The 25,183-nt window shown below is 41.9% G+C and overlaps 1 protein-coding gene across 1 annotated transcript; it reads left to right on the top strand.

Moving 5' to 3' along the window:
* Window positions 1-22,292: 22,292 nt before the first annotated feature.
* LOC133962038 (uncharacterized) lies at window positions 22,293-24,940 on the top strand. The gene is made up of 4 exons (XM_062397473.1): window positions 22,293-22,804; window positions 23,584-23,914; window positions 24,036-24,211; window positions 24,700-24,940. The coding sequence occupies exons 1-4, from the start codon at window positions 22,293-22,295 to the stop codon at window positions 24,938-24,940; spliced, it is 1,260 nt and encodes a 419-aa protein (XP_062253457.1).
* The last annotated feature ends 243 nt before the right edge of the window (window positions 24,941-25,183 follow it).

A 25,183-nucleotide genomic window follows, 5' to 3' on the forward strand; every position in this document is an offset into this window, starting at 1 on the left:
TTAGACTGTTTAGATTGTTCTGCTTGAATCAACAATCCCTGTTTATATGCACACACAGCAGCTCACCATTATAGAAACATATACATGCACACCCCAAAGTACATGCTCCACATACGCATGCATAAACACACACCCCACACATCCACACACTCACATGCAGACACAAAACTAAAGACTCCTCCTGACTTAGGTGGGGTATTTTCTGCGGGATATGCCTGCACACACTCAATATAAGGCCAATGATGATAGAATGAGGCAATCTGTGCTTTTAAGAGGGTAATTGTGTGTGTGCGTGTGTGTGCGTGTGTGTGTGTGTGTGTGTCTGTGTGTGTATGTGTGTGTGTGTGTGTGTGAAAAGAGAAAGAAAGGAACATGGGCAAAGGAGTTGAGATACAGAGAATGCATGTGGAGCTGAGTAGTGAAAGTGTGCGTGTGTGTGTGTGCGTGTGTGTGTGTGTGTGTGTGTGTGTGCGTGTGTGTGTTGTGTTTGCGCACGCTCATTAAAACAGAAGGAGAGGGAGAGTGGAAAAGAAGCATGGGAGGGAGAAGCCTCGGTGCCCGTCAGCAAGGATTTACTGATGAGGAAGTAAAGGGTCTCTCATCTCTTCTTAAGACGTTCCCTCCTCAGCCTGCTCCTTCTCCTCCCTGCCTGTTGTTAATTGCCATAGTTCCATGCTGTAAATTCCCTTTGTCAGCACAAACCCTGTGAAGATGGAGAGTTAAAATTCTGACCACTTTCAAAGAGAAAATTTCGTTCTGTATTCCTGCTCGAGGTGGAATCGATGAATCCACGGCTCCTTCAGCCGCGGCTCGTCTTAAGTTGAAGCAGACAGTAAGACTGGGATGGCGCCTGTGCAACAGGTCCGCCTGTGCGACTACTAAGCATTTGCTAAGTGATGATGATTCGGAACAGCGTGCAAGACCTAACCAGCACCTAGTCGTGATGTTTACATTTTGCCTTCTGCTGCCAGTAGATGATGTCTGAATATATTTCAAGACTTCCAGGCTCATGAATAAACGAGAAACCATCTCTGGAAAATGTGCAAAGATACAATGACAGAATAATAGAGTAAAGTTCGAAGCATTAAAGGGATGGTTTTTGTGCAGCCTGGCAAAGTTCTCACTATGGAAAACCATAGTTTTCAACATTAAAGTTCCCCTGCACTCAAAAGTGTGTTATTTTGACTTCACCGGGTGTTTGAGCGTCGCTGTGCAGAATGACGTATGTTGGAAGTTTAATATTAGAAGAATGTTTGAGCATTGATCTGCTGCTGGAAGGGAGGTTATGTGTTCACCACAAATCTACGTCTAACATAAGAACTTTCACAGGTACATATCGGAAACATCCGGTGATGATATCGCTAAGTGATGATGATTCGGAGCAGCGTGAAATACCAAATCATCCCCTGACTTGAAAGAAATGTGTTGACTATTAGCCTGCTGCTTTCAGGAAATTATCAAGTCAGAATTAAATTTTAAGACTTCCAGGCTCCGGCGTAAATAAGAAAACCTTCCTCTCTGTAAAATACTGAAAAATACCACGACGTGATATATTAGAGTAACTTTCCGAAACATGAAAGGTCTGAGTGTGCTGAATGACTTACTATGGAAAACAGTATTAGCGTTCAACTGCACTCAAAAGTGTGTTTTACTTATTTTGAATGACATCTGGGTTCACCTTTAACCCACATTTTATTTTGGAATATTCTTGTTTTTAAGGTACATACAGGGAAGACATTTATATATTCTATTTAATGAGGTTAAAATGAGAGGCAGACTTTTACTTGCAAATGAAAATACAACTATCATTTCCCACAACAAAAATTAGTCAGAGTTTTTAATAAACCAACATATGCTATGTACTTTGCCGAGTTGTGAGTTTGAATCGTTACACGGCTCAAATTGAATATTCAGTGTTTGATTTCTTTGGCGATGTTGTGATAAAGCTAAGAAAGACTGCAATCTCTGTACCGACCACATCCCACATGGTTCACATTATTTGTGTTTTTAACATTATTTTCCACGGATTAGATGAGGGTGATATTCAAATGTAATATAATATTTTACGGGTAAAACAAATATAATGCTGAACAATTTGAAACCGATTCCACTATATCCTGTTGGATCAAACATATGGAAAAGGAGTTTTTCAATAAAAAAATTATGAAGAAATATTTCATGGGGCAAGGCTCAAAACTGTGGGTTCCATAACGACTACCCCCCAGCTGCTCATACACCATAATCTCCAATACTTGACGTGCTCTAGGGCCCTTGTCCAGCCCTGGTTATCTCCACAGTCAACATTTCACAAACAAACAAAAAGTATTTTAATTTTGGATGGGTGACGATGCATTGTTGACATTATCCAATCACTTTTTGGGAAGTATTCATGAGTCACAGAGATGGAAAAGTAGATATAACTACAGAATGACTCACCGAAATTGGATTTTTGCATAAGAGGTACGTGAAAACATTTTTCATTACACACTATAACAGAAGTGGACATAGGAGTAACACACCTCTGTAGATAACAACACGAAAATGAGTCTTTGCAAACCAGATAGTGTCAGAAATTAAATGGGAGTCGGCTGTTTTTGTTTGCAGTGCGGCGCCGGCAGCAGATCAAGATGACCGAGTGAGCGAGCTCTTCAAGGCCGAGCCAAAGAATCCATATCAGGAGTGAAGGAGAGTAGTGGAAGACAGATCAATGTGCAAATAACCCAGTCTTACAAGAGCAAAGGAAAGGCAGCCATCTGCTCTCTGGTTGGAGGAGTTGTTTAAAAAAAAAAAGAAGGAAAAAGACCCAGAGCCCTTATCTTGAGTCAGGGCTGAGAAATATCTGCGAAAAGCTGTTTTTGTTTTATGTCTCTGGCGCCTCATTGCTCTGCTGCTTTTGCACTTTGCTCTGAGGAGAGCACTCGTCATTTAGACGTCATTCTTTCTCCTTGGATTGTTAAAGGTTATGTCTCTGCAGTAGGAGCTGCTTTTGTGTGCATGATGCACAGTGGACGTTACTGTTTCGCATGCAAACTTCCTCTAGTCAAACTCCTGCTGCTGCTGAGCTCAAAACACTGTTGTGCTCTTTTATTTGCCCAAAGGAAGAATAAAAACTGACATTAGCTTGCACTTAAAGGTAATGGATTATCATAACTGTAAGACGGCGATTATATTTGACTTAAGGACATTTTTCCCTCTTAAAAACACAGCAAACAAATCCTGGTGGAAGAACACCTTGCCGATGTCACATTTTAACAAGCCTTTGTGAATAAAGTGGAGGCAGGTTGAAGAAGATTCTTATTCTTAGAGACGATTGTAATGCACAAAAGGGAGTTCAACTCGATATTTGAGAAAGTGCACCTAGGCTTTCTGTTTTGCTTCTTTCTTAGTTTCTTTTCTCTGCCTCAAAGGTTATTCTCCATCCAGCTCTCTCCTCTTGGCCACCACGAACAATGATGTGCTGTGCAGCGGGCAGACAGACAGACAGACAGGGAGAGACAGATTAGCAGACGGATAGATCAGGAGGTGGTTGAATCATTCTCTGCGGCGAATCGCTGCAGTTACAACTTGTGATCACAGAAGGAACAAGAGGCAGGAAGACGCAGGGAGAGTGACAGACGTGTAGAGAGAGAGAGAGCGAGAGAGAGAGAAGTGAAAACAGGTGAGGGGGTGCTGTCGTAAGTAAGAATAGAGAAGAGGCGGGAATCGATGTTCCCCATGCAATCTATAGAAGTCTAAATTATCCTTGTGCAGCCTGTCGACAGCAGCTCTTGAAGAGATGAAGAAGGAAGCCAGAGGCGGCGGAGGAAACGTCAGCGCGAGGTGGAGCCGTGATGGCGAACTCTTGTGTTGCGATGCAAATTTACTGTCCTGTTTGTCTGGCGGGCGCCGGCTGCAGAGGACGAAAGCACAACACTCGGGGAAAGGGTGAGAGCAGACAGAGGGAAACAGTGGCAGAATGGAAATGAGAAGGAAAGAGAGAAAACGAGAGAGGCGAACAAAGGAAGGGAGGGAAGAGAGATAAAATAAAACAGAGCGAGGCAGAGGCAGCAGACAGCGGGAGAGGGGACAGATGATTTGAATGAAGGGAAGTCAAAACAAAAGGGGGAAAATAACAAGAGACGATGTGAAGTAAAAAAAAAAAAAAGGGGAAAGGGCTGAATAAATTCAATAGAACCCCTTCCACTTACAGCAGCTCACTTCCTCCGAGAAAATCAATGCAGACTGTATCCAGGGTCCCCACAGGCCAGAGGGAAAAGATCCACTCTGCATGAGCATTTTCACACTCACCACACTCGGTGGCTACACTTCACCTGTGAGGGCGCTGTGTTGGCTCAAATCTCATTCACTAGATTCTAAGACCTAAATGTCTCATGTCCAACATGTCTAACAGCCACAACAAACATGAAGCTCCAGGGCCATGACCCCCTCTTCCAGACAGGTTATGTGTGTGTGTGTGTGTGTGTCTGTGTGTGTGTGTGTGTGTGTGTGTGTGTGTGTGTGTGTGTGTGTGTGTGTGTATGTGTGTGAGTGTGTGTGTGTGTGTGTTTGTGTGTTTGTCAGCAGGGTCGCGCAAGAAACTACAGATTTCCACAAAATATTGGTGAAAGGATGGGACAATTAAGAAAGAATTACATTGTGGTGAGGATCCGGACAAATACCAATTCAAGACAATACTTTACATTATTACATTACATTACATTACTCTGGGAGATGTCTGACAATTGGGTTCAGGCTCTGCCTTTTATAAATATAGAACGCTGCCGGAGATTCCCTTGGCAGGCGAGGGTGGTGCGGGATGCAGGAGACATGCAGGACATGAGGTATTCAGAGATCTTGTGTTTTTGTCTGTAGCCCGCTGCAAACCCCCAAACTCTCGGAGCTGCGTGTTGATCTTATTGGGTGCGGATGTTTGATCAATCAATCAATCAATCAAATTTTATTTGTATAGCCCATATTCACAAATTACAATTCATCTCATAGGGCAATGTGTTTGATCCACATTAAAATCCAGATCTATCAGATTGAAATGTGGCTGCGTGTGGTAACAGATAGAAACATGTTAATATCACCAATCTGTGGATTAATTTAGGAATAAACAGTATATATATAAATCTTTAATAGTTTTAGAATTATGTCCACACTAACACAACATATTTGATGCAGAATTAAAGGGGACTGTTAATGCCCTATTATCCAATGCCATCCATGTCTTATCTGTTTTGTGACTAAAGAATATACGGTTAGTAGAAAATCAGCTACATTCTAACACGTGACATGGGAAAGTCTCTATATCACAGCTTTATGTAAAATGTCATTGTGTCATTTAAAATTCTGTTGCTATGAGAAATATCGTGATGTGAAATTCTATTATGTTTCATTCAATTCCATCCAAATCGTGATATGTGTGCTTTCAAAAATGTGTTTGGTGAAATGTGCTTGTGTTTTGCTAAATGTTATCTTGTATTATTAAGTGTGGTGATCGGTGAATTGCGTTTGTGTTTCTCTTTCTTTCATGTTGTGATTTTCCAAAAATATTGCTTTCTGAAATGTTGCGCTTTAACCTAGCAGGCCACCGGGGGAAATCTAAAAATGTCCTCACAAGAACAAAGTGTAGAAAAACATATAAACCTGAACACACTCATACACGTATAGAAACATACAGCACAATCAATCAGTCACTCCCTACAGCATTTACACACACATGCAAAATGCCAAAATTGACACTTTGACATGCTGCACAGACAAAATGAATGGCAGTCTAAAGGCTTGTTGATGACTCATTTTAATCAATGGGAGACGGTCTACCTACTCCAATCTCCAGGGACGGCTGGCTCTCCCAACTCAGTGGTGGGTCACTGGGAGAGAGATCCACCAGATCAATAGATCACTTACACTCGGAGGGGAGAGGAGCACAACCAATCCATGAATCTCATGAGTTGTGTGTGTCGTGTGTGTGTGTGTGTGTGTGTTTTTTGTGTTTGCACCTAGAGTATGAGGAGAAGAGAAGATTTGTGGAACTAAGGGCTCGCCTAGGTCTACGAGACCAATTTCTCTTTAAAGAAACGTCATCATCGTCCCTCTGTGCCTTCGATTGTGTGTGTGTGTGTGTGTCTGTGTGTGTGTGTGCACGTGTGTGAGTTAGCCCTCATACAGTATGAATGTGTGCTTGTGTTTGATAATTTGGTGTAAACAGCAGTGAGACAGTAATTAGGGATCTGCCATTTCCCTTCTCTTCTCGAGTGCATTGTCTTTAAAGGTGCCAATGATTAAGATTGATGTGCCTTTTATTAAGTGTGTGTGTGTGTGTGTGTGTGTGTGTGTGTGTGTGTGTGTGTGTGATAAAAGGTTATTGTATTTGGACTCAAGCTGTGCCGCATTGAAAGGGGGCTGTACTGAGTCATTATGGTCAGAAAGACATCCATTGATCAAACTGTCAAGTATCTATGTTTGTGTGTGTGTTTGTGTGTGTGTGTGCATGCATGTACTTGTGCATGCATGTGTGTGTGTGCTTGTGTATGCGTGTCCTTGTGTATGTGTGTGTGTGTAGGGGGGGGGTCTGAGTGTGTGTGTGCTCTCGCCTGATAAGCTAATTGCCCCTCGGCCAATGGAAATACACAGTTTAATGACTTGGAAACATCCAGTCAATTAGCACATATAACAACAACCAACGATATAGTTATTCATTTACACATTTGCCCTCATCAAACATGTTGTGCTGATCTCAGGAACATGGATGCACACACACACACACTTACTGCTGATGCTGTATCGCTTTACTTACATGCAAACTTGTGCAAGGCGGCTGAAAATGAGGCTACAAAATGTGAAGAGAGCTGAGAGGTGGTGATACCTCAGGGAGCTGATTTACAGAGCAGCCGTGTGTTTCACGTTAAGACTCACGCACACACACACACACACACACACACACACACACACATATATACAGCACACACACACACACGTGCAAGGCACAGATACATAGAGACACAGATGCTTGCCATCACAATAATTTATTCATGCTAAAAAAAGGAGATTCAGCTTCTGAATCCCTCCATCAACACAACGCCTGTAAACGTTCACACACACATAAACACATCCAAGCAGTACATGTCCAAATGCACATGTTCTCACACACACACACACACAAACAGATCATGCGGATCACACTTAGAGAGGTATCTGCAATAAAATGGGATTAACCGTGGCTGCACTTAATCCTGTTTGTTTGGCTGTTTTTTTAAGTCAGCCTTTTTTTTTTCCTGCACCACATTCACAAAAAGCTCAGGAGTTGAAACCTAAATCTGTCAATTTCCCCTTTTCTCCGGGTGAGTGGGCGACCACTTTCACTGCACCTCGCACGCGAACACGTTGAGAATCAGGAGAGGCATTTTATCAGCGCATGCGATCTCACCGCCACATCCATCCAAACCGAGATTGTGATCTAATGTAGCCGAGAACATAAGTAATTCCATAAATATTTTCAAGCCTCAAGGTAAAAACCTGGAGACTGCAAATTCTGGTTCAGCTCGCCGGGTCAGCTCATGGAAAGCATGCACTGGAAAAATGAATGAGAAAGGCAGTTAGCACTCACATGCTCCAGTGGAGCCGCTCAGCAGGCGACAGTAGCCGACAGGGCCTCCTCTCCCAGGTGTGAATGTTTGTCCAAGCAACAACATTCAAGGTGGAGAATTGAATGTGTGCAAATCCAACGGCTGTCCATCACGGTACAGCGAGCAGTGCTCACTCTGACTCGAGATCTGTTTGTGTAGGCAAACACAAAATGCAGGTCAAATGCATGCACACACAAATAAACACATTCTTACTCAGGCCAGCTCCTTTCAGACATTGCATTGAAACCTGGGCTGTACGTGAGAACACGAATTGTCTAAGTTAGCTGCTCTGAACATTTTGTTGAAGTTTTCCTGCTTATGTGAGAATGCAGCAGTAAAAGAAACAAGCAAGTGGCCATGCTGATATTTCTAATGTGCGAAAGTTAAAGATACAAAAATAATATGAATGCTGATGTCCGTTTTTTGTGATCACGCCTGAATCCAACAATCTTTCCTGTTGTTGTTAACATGTATGTATTGGGATCTGCTTTGATCATATGTGGCAAACTCCGGAACATGTCCAGACACAATTCATCGCACATTTTCAGGAGTTCATGTGTGAAAACGTCTTTAGTTGTAATGGAGACTCTAGGTTTAATGAGCAGAGGTATTGAAATGTTGTCTTTTGAAACTTCCCCAATACAACGAGGACGATTGTGATTTTATTTGTTTTCCTCAAGGACAATTTATTTCTAATAGTTTCTGAAAAGCACCGTGTAAATTCACACTAATTGGTCCTAATCTTTCACGCGTCTCTGCACTTCCATTAGAGCAGTCACCCGACCCAGAGCCCTCCAGAAACTGTGTCCGCCTCCCGACCACCTTAATTACTTACATCAAAAGGAAAACGTAGGAGGAGTTATTCATCAAAATCTAATTAAGATTAAGACAACCACTACAGCATGTGTCGATACAATGGAGGAGAGTTATATCTCAGCTTTACTCCCACGCATGATCCTGATAGTGGAGCAGCCTCCGTGCGTACCACCCTGGATGAATCAGAGGACGTCAGCTCTATGGTACAAGGCACAGACATGTCACCCAGCCCGGAGAGAAAGCCCCACGTACTGTCAGAAGTAATTATTCATCGTTAATAGAGGAAAACTAAGATCAAACCCGGGTGTCCTTTATCCAGGCTCTATTGAGCCACATATTTCCTTTAAGTCTCAGAAGCAATGACGTCATGAGCTTCTTTACAAATAGAATAAAAACTGTTGGAGAAAATAATTAATCATGTCCTTCCCAGAACTGGAGCAGACGTTGTGTCCGGCACAGTAACCTCAGATTCAGCCGTCACACCTGATATTTATAACCTCTTCTGTTTTGATCTTTCTGAGCTGATTCTAGTTTCTTCAGCCAAACCCTCAGCTTGTCTTTTAGACTCTGTTCCATCTCGACTGTTCAAGGATATTTTACCTTTGATTAACACCTCCATATTAGATCTGATCGATGCATCTTTATTAACAGGCTACGTACCGCGGGTTTTTTAAGGCTGCAGTAATTAAACCTCTGCTTAAAAAGCCGACTCTTGACCCAGATGTCTCAGCCAGCTATCGACCTACATCCAACCTCGCCTTCGTTTCTGAAATCCTCGAAGAAGCTGTTGCAAACCAATTATGTGATTATTTGCACAGGAACGGTGCGTTTGAAGATTTTCCGTCAGGATTTAGAGAACATCACATCACAGAAACAGCACTGGTGTGTTACCAATGATGTTCCCATGGTGAGAGATGCGGCACAAAGGACACATAATTAACCATGCCACATTGTTGGATGGATTCTGTATTTGCTCCCGGGCGTTAGAGGGAAAACATCACACATGCAAATACAGATTAAAACGAACACATTTGCACGTGGTCACAGGGTGCGTGTCACTTCTTTTAAAACCATGGATTCTTTGATTTTGAATCCAAACTCTCCACATATGCCTCCCGCTGCTCCGGTCCCCCTGATCTGTTTGACCTGATTTATCCATCTAACTTCTGGCTGGTTAAGCCTCGCAGCTTCCTCTATGATCTTGTCCAAATTTAACATCCCTCCACATGCCCCTCTTATCGTGGCTGAGGAGAAGTTCTCATCGCGGCTGATGAAAGAGTGAGAGTGGTCGATAAAATGCAAACCAGGCGCTCCAATGCCTCCGGTGCATCACGCGCCGCTCTGTCTTGGTGTCCCCCAGCTCCAAACACCAGCAGGATGGTCTGAAGGCAACACTCCCATGAAAATCAATGGTCAGACTTTGGTATGGCTTCTCGAAAGTGTGAGAACATTTCAGAAACAAATAAGGGGAGGGGGTGGGGGGGTGGGGGTTGGTATGTATGAGCGTTACACTTCAATACCGACAGCAGGGAAAAAACATGTGTGTGTGTCTGTGTGTGGCGAAAAAACAAACCTGATGGAGCGAGAGAGACCAGAGACATTTGTCCGCTAACGTCCTTGATACTTTTAAGATGTATGAAACATGCTGGTCAGCATAAATCGGTGTCAGGTTCAACGTACAACGCAGAGTACAATAGGACAGTGAGTGATGATGATCCTTAGCTTCCTGAACAAGACAAGCTGCTGCTGTTACAAATACATCAAACTCTGCTTTGAATTAATCATAGTTCAAAAGTTTTCCAGTTTAATATTGGAGACAAACTTTGATTTTTAATGATATCTTAGTAATTTTTACTGATCTACTGTCGGACATTACTCTTGAACTCGGACATTACTCTTGAACTTGCTGGATCTGATTCTGGAAAATTTAGGCTGCGAACACTGAGGTCTTTTGGAGTACAGGGGGCGCTCCTGAAGACCTTTTTTGTTTATATTGTAATCGGCCATCTTCTTTGGAGTGCTTTGATGGGTCCGCCGCATTTCATCTGCTCACAGGAAAAGAAAGGACAGGCTGATTAGAGGGACCAGCTCGGTCCTGCGATACACGCTTGACTCAGTGGAGGTGGCGGGACAGAGGAGGATGATGGGGAAGCTGTATTCTCTGATGGACCTCCAGTCCCACCCCCTGCAGGACACCATCACAGCACTGGGCAGCTCCTTAGGCGACAGACTGATCCACCTAAAGTGTCTGAAGGAGAGGTATCGCAGGTCGTTCTTTCCTGCAGCGGTGAGACTGTGGAACCAGCTCTACTCCCAGTGAAGCATGCACCTTTAATGGACTTCTGCACTTTTCTATATTTCTTCTTACGTTTAAAAGTATTGCATGCTACTTATAATTGCTTTGCGGATGTCTATTTTTGACTGCCCTCTTGCTGCTGTAATGCCGCTGTGGGACTAATAAAGGATTATCTTGTCTAATGTTATCTGTCAGTTCAAGAAGAAGAAGGTGTTCGGTCGGAAATGAAAGTGACAGTCAGTGTGTCATTAAACTAATTCAGGAGGAGCTATTATAAGGTAAAAAAAAGTTTGGATGGACACTCAACACGCTCTCCAACCAGAGGTTTGTCTCCTGCCACCAGGGAGGAGATACACCTTCCTCAGGAGGGCCGAATCCAACAAATATGTGTGGTAATTTGCTCCATCATTGGGCGACTGTGGTGGTGCAGTGGTTTCCACTGTTGCCTCACCGCAGGAAGTTTCTGGATTAAAACCTTCCGGGGCCTTTCTGTGTCAAGTCTTCTCCCTGTGTCTGTCCGGGCTTCTCCAGCTTACTCCCGCAATATAAAGAGGTTAATTGGAAACAATAAATTCCCCATAGTTGTGAGTGGGAATGGTTGTTTGTCTCTGTATATGTCAGCGCTGTGATGGACTGGGGACCTGACCAAGGTGCACCACGCCTCTCACCCAATCTCAGCTGGGACTGGCTCCAGCCTGCCTGTGACCCTCAAATGATAAGTGGTACAGATAAAGGTGTGATGGATGAATGGATGGATAGATGGATGGATAACAAGCTGTAGGTCACCTGGCTATTGCATCAACATTTTCACAAGGAGTCGTGTTGTGTCTTCATATTTCATTACAAGTTCAAAGTGATGAGTCCCACCCATGCGTTTATATATTTTTGTCCTGTATTTATTATTTTGTCTCTTTCTTTTCAGTAATGTGAGCATCAGCGTGGACTACCGGGAGCCAAATTGCCCGTCGGGGATAATAAAGACAATCCATCCATGTTTTTGCTTCAGATAACTTTCACCGCTCTAATCGCTGAACCCTCCAGCAGCAGGAAACAGCTTACGGCAAAAAACTTCAGCTGAAGATTCCAGCTCACAATATATTGTTCAGACAAATTGTTTAGGAGCAATCTGCCTGTTCTATGGTTTATTTTCCATTTTGTTATCAGTGCAATAACAACAACATCACCACACATGCTCTTTCATTTCTTCTTCTTCTTAATTTCAGTCTTCAACAACTTCAGCCCCCCCCAAAAAAAGATTCTTTCCTCACAGGATCAACAGCAAACAACATTTCTTATTTTTTAAATATAATTAAATTTGATATCTACACATTAAGGCTTCTTTAGTTTTCTGATAAGCATTGAGTTCATTGTGCAGCAAGATGTGATTAAAATGAGAGTGGCACTCAGTAGAGCGCATATCTCCGCCAAAGCCCAACGGTCTCCTTAAATCAAGAAGGGCCTTGTAGCTCAGGCCACTTTATGTTTCTCCGGTGGTAGTTATAGGTTTCTATCCCTATTACCATTCAGCTACTGAAAAACCCTACACCCCTTTTAAAACCACATTAAATACAGTGGATCCAAATTTGTGGGTATCCACACTCACTGATACCGATCCCCTAAAACTGACATTTTTTTTCAACAAGATCTATGAGCTATTCACTGAGAAATCAATGAAAAATGTTAAAGACTGCCTTTATTCTTCCCATCCCTCCGCCAAGTTTCGTGGAAAATTTGCATATCCCTGCTACCGCAACATGATCAAATGCAGATACATTAGCGAGAACATTACCTCTTGGTGGAGGTAAATACTGTTCCTGACCTTTATGTGAAACGCACAGTATGACGACTGTAGACTTGAGACACACTAGTATAACAGGACCATCCGCTTCAGCAGGAGTTTAGTCTTTAGCCTGTTTCAATTTCATTTTACGGGTGTACTTGAGTTCCTGCCACCACACTTACAGATGCAATAAAGATGCCGGAGACGGCAGCAATCCAGACAGTGGAGCGGATAATGGCTCTGATGATGATGATGGTGGTGATGATGACAATCTGCTGAGCCAATCAGAAATGTCCCGAACAGTGTGCGCCTCAACCACATAAGACAATTCTCACTGCTGCAATCTGGGGGGAAAAACATGGCAGGTAGTAAAATATGTAATATATTGATTCACAGGACACCACAGGTACAATACAGTCGTCCAATGGTGCAATGACAGATAACAGTTAAGCAGGAGTCCACATTTATCATCCTACGTGTGATGTGCTGCACTTTGCTGTTCAAACTGATTTCCTACAGCAGGTGGAGACATTGTCTGACTGATTTTGTGCAGAATAAAAGTGGTGTTAAGTCACCACAAAGTGCTGAAGGAGCTGCTGCACTCAAACATATGCAAAGCTGCAGCCTTCATTCAGCCATCACTTTAAATACAGCAGCCCGCACGGGCACTAATAAGACATCGGAACGGGTGGTGGGTTAAGTGTCCTCCAGGTAAATCCCCCGTGACTCTTCTGCTGGTGGGAAAGAATTTTAGATTTATCATGACAGTGAAAATCATTTAAACAAAACTAAATATGACAGAGAAGGACATCTTTTTTAGTCCTATTTAAACTCTCCCTATCTAGATTTAATAGAGACAAAAGTGTGTGAGCTGCATTAGCTAATACATGTGGTGCATGGTGTCCTCGAAACAATGGAATATGCCACTCTGGCCTGTGGCAAAAGCAGAAACAACCAAATTGATGTGAAACAGTTTATTTTATTAAAAGAAAGAAGTAAAATAAACTCTTCAAATAAAAGAACTTGTACCTTTGGCTCATGGAGGACTTTTGGTAAAGCTACACCGAAAACATTCACTGTACCACAAAAATGTTTTTATTTTGTTCAAGGAGGTTTTCCTCTCTTCAGCAGTGTTTGTGTAGCTGCTTTCAGACATGCAGCTCAGACATTTTTCCTGAAATTTTCTGGGGCGAATGTCTGAGTCGATTAATCCGGATGTTATCTGGAACTTTTCCTCCCGACCCATCAGCTCTGTGGAGCATTGTAGCATCTTTCAGCTCATTGCTTTGATTTTGGCTTGTAGCTCAAGTCTCCCTGCTCTCATTTATTTTTCTGCTGACTGTCTGCTGAGGGAGCCAGGTGGAGAGAGTCCTCAGAGAGTTCGGAGACTCCCACTCAGACATTTGCGTTCACACATAAAGTTCCTCTGGAGATCGGAAAGCAGCTGAAGACTGGTCCGGCATTATCTCGTTTGTATATTATGTGGCCTTGTCTCGAAGGCCCTGTTTCAAAATTACCACAGCAGAATTTAATACTGAAGGGAAATTATTGGGACTTAAAAGAACAGAGGGAAGGTTAACTTAGGATTCCCAGTTCCCACATGCCTATCTTTATGTATGAATGTATGTATGTATACATTTACATATATTACCTCTGTGCATATATTTACAGTATGTGCAACCGCAGTCCACAGTATATGTCCAGCAATCTGATGATTTAAAGATTTTTTTATTTTGCTTTATTTCAGGAATGGATGTTTTTAACTATCATCGGCCATGAGGGAAACAAAACACATACACCTCAGACAGAACCCGGCTTACGCAACAGCAGGGAGACCTGGTTAGTATTTGCTCTCTGGTGACATCTGCTGGTGAACATCAATACCTGCGGCCTAAAGTTTGACATCATTTAAGCCTCTTTTCTCTCTGTGCAAATCCAATATCAATTGTAGAATTACATATTTTCTGTTCACACCGAATATATTCCGTGGAAATTTAACGTATTATTAAAATTTTGATTGTGTTTATTGATTATCTTTTTTTTCCTTCCATTTACTAACATGCACCATGTAAACTGCTCGATACTAAAGAAATACAGGATTAATAAGTTACATTAACTAACTGTCACTTTTTATTATCATTATTATTATTATTATTATTATTATTATTATTATTATTATTATTATTATTATTATTAGGGCCTGAGCAACAACGGTCACAAAAATCTATTTTTTGAGGGCCTGATTATTCTTGAAAACTCATGAAGCTTCTTATAAAATTCAAAAGTGCTGAAAGATTTACATATTTTGGAGTAATTTGAAATGGACATGGCAAAATTGGCTCCATAGCGCCCCCTAAAGCGTAGCCCCTCTGCCTCGTATCACTGATCTTTACGAAATTACATTCAGACATGTCATGGCCAGACGAACAAAAACGTTTGATAAGCAAAACACTAAACCATTTTGAATGAAGCAGCCGTTTTGGCCAATTTACGCATTGATGCTTTCATCACATCAACTTCATAACTTGCTGTCTTCTTAACCCTTTGGGAATTAAAAGATATCAAAAGTTTTATTTGAAATTACTCCAGAGTACAAACATTTTCACCACTTTTGAAATTTCCATTAAGTTGGTTATGAGATAGTCATAGGTTTTCGAGCAACCCTGCCCTAAAAAATGTGATTCTTGCGACCGAAGGATAATAATAATCGAAGCAAATCCCACAGTGTCATCTCGCTGTCAGTGCTCGGGCTCTGAGCACTTGTGCTCTCATTTATAACAGCACTACATCTATGATTGACTCATGAGCAGGGTGTGTGGTCAGCACTCTCACGATACTTGGTTCACAGCAGACAACACATTCACCCCAGCTGCTCTGCCTTCTGCCTCACCCACACACCCGGACCCACTGGTAGGCGTGGTGGTACAGGTTGACTCATCTTCCCCAAATGGAGTTTTTCTCTCTATGCCCTTTTTATCCTAACGTCTTATGAATTACAAGCTGTGACAGTTACTCACCCGGAAAATTAACTATTGTTGTTCTCTACCGTCTACCAGGTTCTTTGGAAGATTTCTTGGAGGAATTAGACGTCCTCTTTTCAAAATTCCGAGACAATGGCCCTGCACTTATCCTTCTGGGTGACTTTAACATCCAGACAGAGAAGTCATCCGACCTATTACTTTTACTGTCTTCTTTTGCTCTCTCACTCAGACCTTCCCCTCCTACTCATAAAGCCGGTAACCACCTTGAAGAAACTCTTCAACATCTCACCTGACCTCACTGTAACCCCACTTCATGTCTCTGACCCCTTTTTTATCTCTTACTATCTCCCACTATCTCAAACCGACAACCCTACCACATCAACAGACTTTGTACCTGTCTGTCGCAACATTCGCTCCCTCTTTCCCTCTTCTCTAGCCTCCTCTGTTTTATCAGCCCGCCCTTCCACTTCCTCTTTCTCACTCATGCATCCCATCTCTGCCACAGACATTCTTCTTTCTACTTTGACCTCCTCATTTGACTCTCTCTTTCCTCTTACATCACGGCAGGTTTGCAAGTCCTCCCCAGCTCCATGGCTGTCTGACTCTGTGCGTGCCGACAGAGCCACTTTGCGAGCATCAGAAAGGGAATGGCGAAAATCTGAACACCTGGAAGACCTGGTCACTTACAGTTTTTCTAAGTTGTTAACACACAAAAAGCGAAAATTTGGCACAATTTGCAAAACCATCACTTCATGTACCAATCACTCGACCCAATTTGGCACTACTTCACACTCCCTTATCTGCATTAGACTCTGACTTTCATTCTTTACACTCTGATGTCAATTACACATCACATTGTTGTCAAAACACTACACACAATGTTCAGTTGTTGCACACACTTCTCAAGTAAAATCTCAAAGCATTAACCTACAACACACAAATACTCAAATCTCTAAACATTCAGGTCTGTTGAGCAACTTCACCTCATTTACACAGCCTGAACAGGAGACTGAAATTGTAGATATGGTTCGTGTGAACAACGCTATCACACTCAAACAAATAATAACTAGGATCCTGGCTGACCATGCTTCATTTAGAAACGTGCAGTCCGTCAGCCTCTCTACAATGGACCGTATTCTTCATAGGACTGCCATGTGGATGAAACAAGCGTTCAGGGTCCCATTTGAACGGAGCACAGACCGCATCAAGTAGTTAGGTCGAGAGTTTGTGCTTATAAGTACCAACATTCAGCACTGACACATGCATGTATTGTACCTGTAATCCAATATTGTTCCTTTTCTACAGTGTCTCACTGTAGCCCACTGTGTTGACCTCTCTGTGTCCATACTGTAACTTGCATTGTCATGCTGTCTGTGTCAGCGGATTTACATTACATTACATTACATTTCATTTAGCTGACGCTTTTATCCAAAGCAACTTACAATAAGTGCATTCAACCCGAAGGGAACAAACGCAGGACGTATCCAGGAGCATGACACAGCTGATGAGTTGTACCAGTACATCTGTATTGATGAGGTGGGACTCAACCTGGTGAAGAGGAGGTGACGGGGCAGAAACGTCATTGGCCAGCGGGCCATTATGGAGGTCCCCGGCCAGCGTGGTGGGAACATCACAATGTGTGCTACAATGAATCACCATGGGATCTTGCACCGTCATGCCCACCTAGGGGCCTATAACACTGCCCATCTCCTTGTCTTCCTGGATGGCCTGCATGACCTGCTGGTACCACCTGGCCAGGTAGATGACCCACAGCGGATCAATCACGTTGTCATCTGGGACAATGTGAGCTTCCACCGGGCTGCTCAAGTGCGTGAGTGGTTCCAGGACCACCCACATTTTTCCGTTCTATACCTTCCACCTTATTCTCTGAATCCTATTGAGGAATTATTTTCAGCTTGGAGGTGGAAGATATATGAATGAAAACCAGTGGGACCGGGTCCCACTGCTCCAGGCCATGGAGGAGGCTTGTAGCGACGTGAGTGTCGAGGCCTTCATGCGCCACTCAAGGTGTTTCTTCCAACGCTGCTTGGACAGGGAGAACATTTCCTGTGATGTGGATGAGGCCCTCTGGCCAGATAGGAACCGGAGGCCTGATGCCTAAATAATTTTTGTGAATGGGGGGGGTTTACAGTACTGTACGGTTCTCTGTGTGTACCGAAATAAACCTTTTTTTTTATGCATATTTGTGTAATGTTATATATTTGACTATGAAAAAAGTGGGCCTACACTGAGACATTTTACAAAAGAGAAATGGCTCATTCTCCAGAGTCCCTGTCATTCATATGGTGTGTTCCATTTTGATGATTGTGTTTTCAGTTTTGCACTTCAGTGTGCTGTAAATGCTTGGTAGTGTGCAAACAAATGCTTAGTTGTGTGTACTCAATGAATGGTATGTGTGTGTCATTTGAAAATATGGCTGTGTGTACCAAATGAAAACACGAGTTCCATTTTGTGAACAGGTAAGAGATTTGATGGCAAAGAGTCATCTTGCAAAGGGAGTGTCAGGTTTAGCATTTTGTGTGTGAGGTTTCAGTTTTCTGTGTGCAGTTTTGAGAAAACCGTTATTGTTTTGAAAACGTGTTTTAACAATTGTGAAAAACTGTAACAGTCTCTTCTCTCCTCTTTCTCTGCCCTTACTATTTTTTACCAAACTACAATTCAATCCTCATTTTCTAACCCCCAAAACTCTTCTACATCTTTTTCTTAGCCAACTCTCCCTTACTGCAAACATTACTGCAACAAAACGTTCCTTTTTATTCATGTTGTACAACATCAGGAGAATACGCCCCCTTCTCACTCAGAAGGCGGTGCAGGTTCTGGTCCAGGCCCAATCTCAAAACACTATTTTTATATTTTGAGTGGACTTTTACACTTACATTGTTTTGTACATATGTTTCTTGTACATACGTTTTGTACATAAATGCAGGTCAAAATATAAAATGTTAATTGCAATACAATTTTGCTTTGAATTTATTGATTTCTTCAATGCTACAAGAACAAAAACTGTTAAAAAAATAAAAACTGCCAAAGAAAATCTAATTGGAGCAATACAATTTGAAATGGTTGTCAACTTAAAAACTTCTGTTCATCATTATTAAAGCGAAGAAAGAAAGACTTGAAAAATCCTTTCAATAACGTGGAAAAAGAAGTTGGAACAACTTAATTTTAAGCAGTATTCAACTTCAACGTTTGTGTTGATTGTAACAATTCTTAAGAAAGTAGAAATTAAAAATACCTTTCGTTGCAGAGGAAAAGCTAATCAACCTAACTCAATGTTGGTTGTTGTCTGAAGGTAATTTCTTAATAAGTTAACGTGACTCAAAAAAGATCAACGCAAACTGTGGCGTTAATTTTCTTTGTTGAGGCAAGGTATTAGTATTTAGAGTTTACTGTTATATTTTGAACTGCTATTTACTACATTGTATGATTTTCCAGGAGCAGTTTTTGCACTATTGCGATCCACTGTGTGCCTCTTTTTTGCATTCTATGTTTTACAATGTAATGAGTAACTCATATTTACATGTTCTGTCTACTTATAGTATATGATTACACTGGGGGTTAGAGAGAGACAGCATATCAATCTATGTCCTCTAAAGTTGACTTGAAGGAAATATCTATATGTAAAGATAAATGTAAAATAGTCAATATTTTAAAACTTTACTTTAATAATATCAGAACAGATAGTAGAGTATATTAATAAAACATACGGGTTGTTTAACTTCCTTTTTCCCACTGGCATATGGTAGGTGATAAGACTGACAGTTGTGAGATGTGTACACTTTGCTCAGCCCTGGAGATAAACCTGTGACGCCCCTGATACTATAGAAAAGCTCAGCTTTGAAAAAAAAAACTACAGAGAATGCATTTGACTGTGCATCCTTTCCACTTCTCTAAGAATCACCTCAGCTTGCGGTAAGTCACATGATTTTTTGAGGATGATATTCACTGGAGGGAAAAAGTTGTCAGATTATTATTTTTTTTAAATGATTACATTAGATTAGATTCAACTTTATTGTCATTGTACAGTACAAGTACTTATACAACAAAATGCAGTTTAGCATCTAACCGGAAGGTTAAAAAAAGGCAGTAAAAGTGCAGAGTATTGTACATAGTGGAATATGTAAATAAATAAGAAGTACAGTAAGAAATATAAATGGAATATGAACAGTTTTAAGAGGAATGGTATGATATAAGAATGAAGAATACACTATGAGGAAGATAATATGTAAATATATATAAATATGAAAATACTATAGGTGGGATAATACTGTAGTAAAAAAATAACAGTATAGTGCAAATGATCAAATGTGCAAATGTTCAAATGTGCAATTATATGGGAAAATCTACTACTCTGTATTTGCAGGACTTATTAATGAAATTCTACTCCAGGTTTTTCCTTCTTCATGAGATAACATGTGTTATGCTTAATGTATTGACAGTATATATCAAATACTTCATATTCATATTTATTTGGCTTTGCTTAAAAGATACGTTTTTAGCGTCTAACTTCATTTCAGCTCTTCATGTTCCAATGGTTTGAATCTACTACATCCTGTTTCAGGTCCTCTGATTTTATGCTGTTTTCACTGAAAACAAGCTAAACATTATGAAAGTCCTCTTTTACTCTTGTATGACACGGCTATCATGCAGTCAGATGCATTGGATCTGTGGAATTACAGATCCGCGCACTCCTTCGGAACAGAGGGGGCTGCAGTAACACACAGTAGCACTTGAATTCAGCCAAAACTAAATCATTATCTATTAAAGCCTCTATATTCACATAGGGATTTAATCTACTCTCAAACATCGTCATGTTGAAAATGGGTGGAACTTCTATTTTATGGAAAGCTTTCAAATTACAAAACAAACAAGATAGTTTCATCAAAGTGAAATGAATGACAACAGGTCAACTATTAGAAACACCCATATAGTCCTGAGGAGAGGTCTACTCAGAAAGTACATTAGGCATGGAATGTAGGTAGGCAGAGATATTAAGCTGATATGTGAAACATGTTGACACAGTGATTATCTTCGCCGAGCAGTAGGAGTTTTTACACCTTTCCGTTTGTTTGTCGATTGGTTTGTTCCGATTCAGAATACTGATAGCCTGACGTTGTCAGACTCACAATTCTAGTCAGAATGTGAGTCTGAGAACGTTCCATTGGGCTGTGATTATGGGGCGTGTTTCAACTGACCAGGAAGTAAAATTCCTCTTCGCTCAATTGGATAGACCTACAACCAATCAGAGCAACGTAGTATGTGACGTATGCTAAGCAACGCATTGTGAGTTATTTACTCGCCGGGTTCACACCGGACGCTTCAGCGCAGCGCCAAGCCTTAAATAACAGCTGGCTCCCATCCACTCCCATGTTAAAACGTTGTGCGGGTCACACCGGAGGCTGAAGCACCACGAGGCAGCTTTGGCGCAGCGCGGTGCAAAGCCGTGCAGCGATGGTTTCGGCGTCGAGTCTATTTTTTGCGCTTGACTCGAGTGTATCGCACCAGGAAACACACTGAAAAATGATTTTAAACGATATTGATGACATATTTTATATGATATAAATTATCAAATATGCATCCCATACTTTGAAGTCCCCTTCTGTTGTACTGGAGTTTTAATTTGACCAATGACATTATTAAATGTCCCCCTCTGCCCATCTACTACAGCCACACAATCAGTGATACAGATAAAAAGAGGGGGGGGGGGGGGGCTACGTATTCTCCACATAGGCTTGAGTGGAGAATACGTAATTTACCCTCGACACCCGACATTTAACGGAGCAAACAGCGAAGTTCTTCAACATGGATGACATTAAATTAATAATTGAAGTGGAGAAGTACAGTGAGTTGTATGATCCTCGGAACATGTTGTATAAAGACAACACCAAGGAGGACACATGTTGGGACGCTGTTGCTTAATGTTGGAGCAACAAGTAAGTATATGCTTTTAATATACTGGATCAACAGGTGATATTATTAGCGCTGCCCGGCGGTTCAGCGTCGCTTCAGTGTCCGGTGTGAACAGCCAAGCGCCGGCGAGATAGGGATTACCGCGGTGCTTTGGCGTCGCCTCCACATTCTGTGTTCCACTTTCAAAATAAATGCGCTGTCGATGTCTTCTAAAACAGACTCAATGGCAGCATCTACACATCTCAGCTCGCCAGCGACAGGCATGTTTGTTGAAAACGAATTCAACCCAAGGGATGACGTGGTTGATTACGTTACCGTTGATCAGCTGTCCATCATCGTATAAAGCCCGCCCTGACAATCTGATTGGCCCGGTCGGGCATAATTTCTCCTCAACGGAGCGACTCCAGACCGAACTTTCCGACCTAAAATGTTGTGGGCGGGGCTAAATTCGTCTGGCATCCAGGCTAGAATACTGAATTAATCCCAATAAGGAAATTCACTTTACAATCTATCCCTTTCATGTAAATAGAATAAATAGAATATTTGAAAAAATAACTGACAGCAGCAATCAATACAGTGCTCAGATCCAGAGGAGCCTGTTGACAACAACAGTTTCAGGAAGGAGACAATCCACAGGATTATGAGGTGGCTGAGATGCCTGCAACTTGTCTACTATTCTTATTGGACATGTGATTCTATATGTTTTCCTTGATTCTCTTCAGGATTCTTTGCAGTTTGGTCGGAGTTAAACTCTCTAACTGTGGTTTCTAATTCCACCACAGGCTCGAATGGACAAGGTCAATTATTTCAAATGGAAGTTTTTCCTCCTCTTCATTTGTACCTTCATCTTCCTCTTCATCCTCATTGTGAAACCGCCCATGAAGTATAGGTCAATTCCAGGACACTACGGACTGAGCAAAACGTGTCCCTCTCATGTCTCTGATCAGACCATCACCCCCCTGAACGACACCAAGCACCTATTGGTGTCAGCCTTCATGGACCAGAGGGTGAAAGGCTTTGATATACGCATCATAGGCATCTTCTCAATAGACTCCATCCAACCTCTTCACTGTTGCTTCTGCTGTGAAGGTTTCTTGTCGATCACAACTCCAGCTAAAATTGTACAACATTCAAACAAATTTGGATTTCCCTTCGTCGCGACAGATGTCATGTGTCCGATTCCTGAAAACTGCAACGCGGCACATGTCACTCTTCTGACTCAGCCAGAGAGTGGGAATTTATCTAAACAGATTTGGCTCCCGATAAGAAACAGAAAGACCAACATGGACGAGAAGGAAAAGTTGCAGTTTAACTTCACAGTCTGCATCTCCAACCTGTTTGGAGACTACAACAACGTGCTTCAGTTCGCCCAGACCCTGGAGATGTACAGGTCAGTGCAGCAGCAACGCCACAAAACTCAGTCAGAAATAAACAACACCTGACACTGTAACAAAAAATACTGCAAACGCTGCAAAGCTTCAGTTTGTTTCAATCTGCATGCAGTGACAAACTGATCATTTGAGAAAAGTTCATGGGTTAGGACCAATTTCCTGTTAAGGTAACACGTTGTGACATTTATTGATGTCACTGATTTTAATCAGTTTGTTCAAATGATGATGTGCATAAAATCTGGTAGCAATTGTTTTAGGAGATTTAAAGAACACAGTTTTTATGTAGGGCATTTAGGAGCTGGACTAGTGTGACAAATTCAATCAATCTAGTTTGCAGAGATCAGGGGAAATATAAGCTACAATATTACAAACAATATAATGTGTTTACAACCAGACTTGAACTGAAACCTGATCTTAGCAGCCGCAGTGTAGCTCTTACTGCATCAGGAATACGCAAAAATCTCTGTGGCACTGAACCTGCGTTTGGGTATTTTCTAAAAGGAAGGAAACACTCCCAATTTTGGATTTAGATCTCTTGCTCCCCTGTGGTTTGAAAGTGCTCAGAGAACTTTTACAAAAGCTCAGGTTCCACAAGTAAACTTTCCATAAATTATCCCATTCACATATCAGAAAATTTGTGGACCGGTTACGAGATGATCATGACCATAAAACATGTGAGTGACCTGAACATGTTCAGTTCAGTTCACTCACATTCCAACATTTATTGCAGCAGGTGTCGGTCCCTTTATTTGAACCTTTGCATCACTTTTGCCCTCAGGTTGCTGGGTGTGGGCAGAGTGGTGATCTATAACACCAGCTGTGGCCCAGAGCTCGATCGTCTGCTGCAGATCTACAGCCAGGACGGCTTCCTGGAGATAGTTCAATGGCCCATCCACCAACATCTGATTCCATCTACAGGTTGGCTCTTCTCAGAGCACGGAGGGGACGTGCACTACTTTGGCCAGTTAGCCACGCTGAATGAGTGCATTTACAGATCCATGGAGCGCTCACGCTACGTCTTGTTGAACGACATTGATGAAATTATAATGCCTTACCAACACGACAACCTGATGTCTATGATGAACATGCTCCAAGAGCAGCAACCAAATGTAGGATATTTTTCCTCTGTATTTAGGAATAACTCAACATTTGCACATTTCTTGCAAATAGCACTCATTTGTTTTCGAATTATTTTATTTCATCTGTCAAACCTGAACCTATGTTCTGCAGGCTGGGGTGTTCATCATAGAGAACCATTTCTTTCCCAAGAAACCCTTTGAGGGAGACAAACCAGGTCCACTGCCTCAATGGAGAGGGGTGCCAGGCTTTAATATTATGGAGCATATCTACAGGGAGGAGCCGGACAGAACCAAATACCTACCCAACAAGTTGATAGTTAAGCCAAGGTAGGAGAACTTGTCAGAATGCTTAGCTGTTTTTTGCAGCAGCAAGCAACGTTATCTTACTAAGTGAACATCTTTGTCGGCGTCTCCCATGTGTATGACATCTCTTTTTCATTCTGAGATATTTGTATTCTTTTTGTACTTTTAGTTTTGTGTCTGCTGTGTGTTATCAGCATCATCAACGTCATCAATGCATTAACTCACTCACTATGAATTGTCCGAATGTTCCAATTTCTCAAGAAAAAGTTCTGGAAATTGTCCGGAAAACAAAAGGAATGTGTCTATAATTCAGTACTTGTCTGAAATAAGCTTTCTTGAATTTCGCAGGAGAAACAATATTTCCATGTCCTCAAAGCTCATGTATAATAATGTGGCTGAATATGGCTCAAAAAGCTACAGATATTTTATAAGAAACGTATTCATGAAATGTATTCATGATAATGAGCATAAACACCTTACTGAATGTCTAATTGACTGTGTGTGGACCACAGGGCGGTGGAGCAGACCTCGGTTCACGAAGTGCTCAAGCAATTCAAAGAAACTTTCAAGGTTCCGTTTGAAGTCTGTCGGATCATCAACTGCCGAATGACGTACCCAAAATCACGGCTGGAGCAACTCCGTGTAGACACCCGACTGTGGGACTTCTCAGATGATCTACTGACCAGCGTGATGAAGATGCTGAGGAGAGCCAGGCTGCTGAGCGCAGAGCCAGAGGGTCGACAGATTGGATAAACAGGCTGAGTGAATCCACATTCTCATCAGCAGGACAAGTAAAAAACTTTTGATGAAGGAAAGAAAGACACTGAGCTTTTACCTTTTTAAATGGGCTGAGGGCCGATGTCTACTCACTATTGTAGAGAGCAGGTTGGCAACTAAAAGGGGACAAGGGCCCCGAAGCTCTGAAGCGACTTGCAAGAGGAAATTAGGCCGTCGAAGTTAGAAGCTGTGTTTCAATTCAGGCTTGCATCCTTCGGC

Source organism: Platichthys flesus, chromosome 10 (genome assembly GCF_949316205.1).
Source record: "Platichthys flesus chromosome 10, fPlaFle2.1, whole genome shotgun sequence".
In the NCBI taxonomy this organism is placed as follows: domain Eukaryota; kingdom Metazoa; phylum Chordata; class Actinopteri; order Pleuronectiformes; family Pleuronectidae; genus Platichthys; species Platichthys flesus.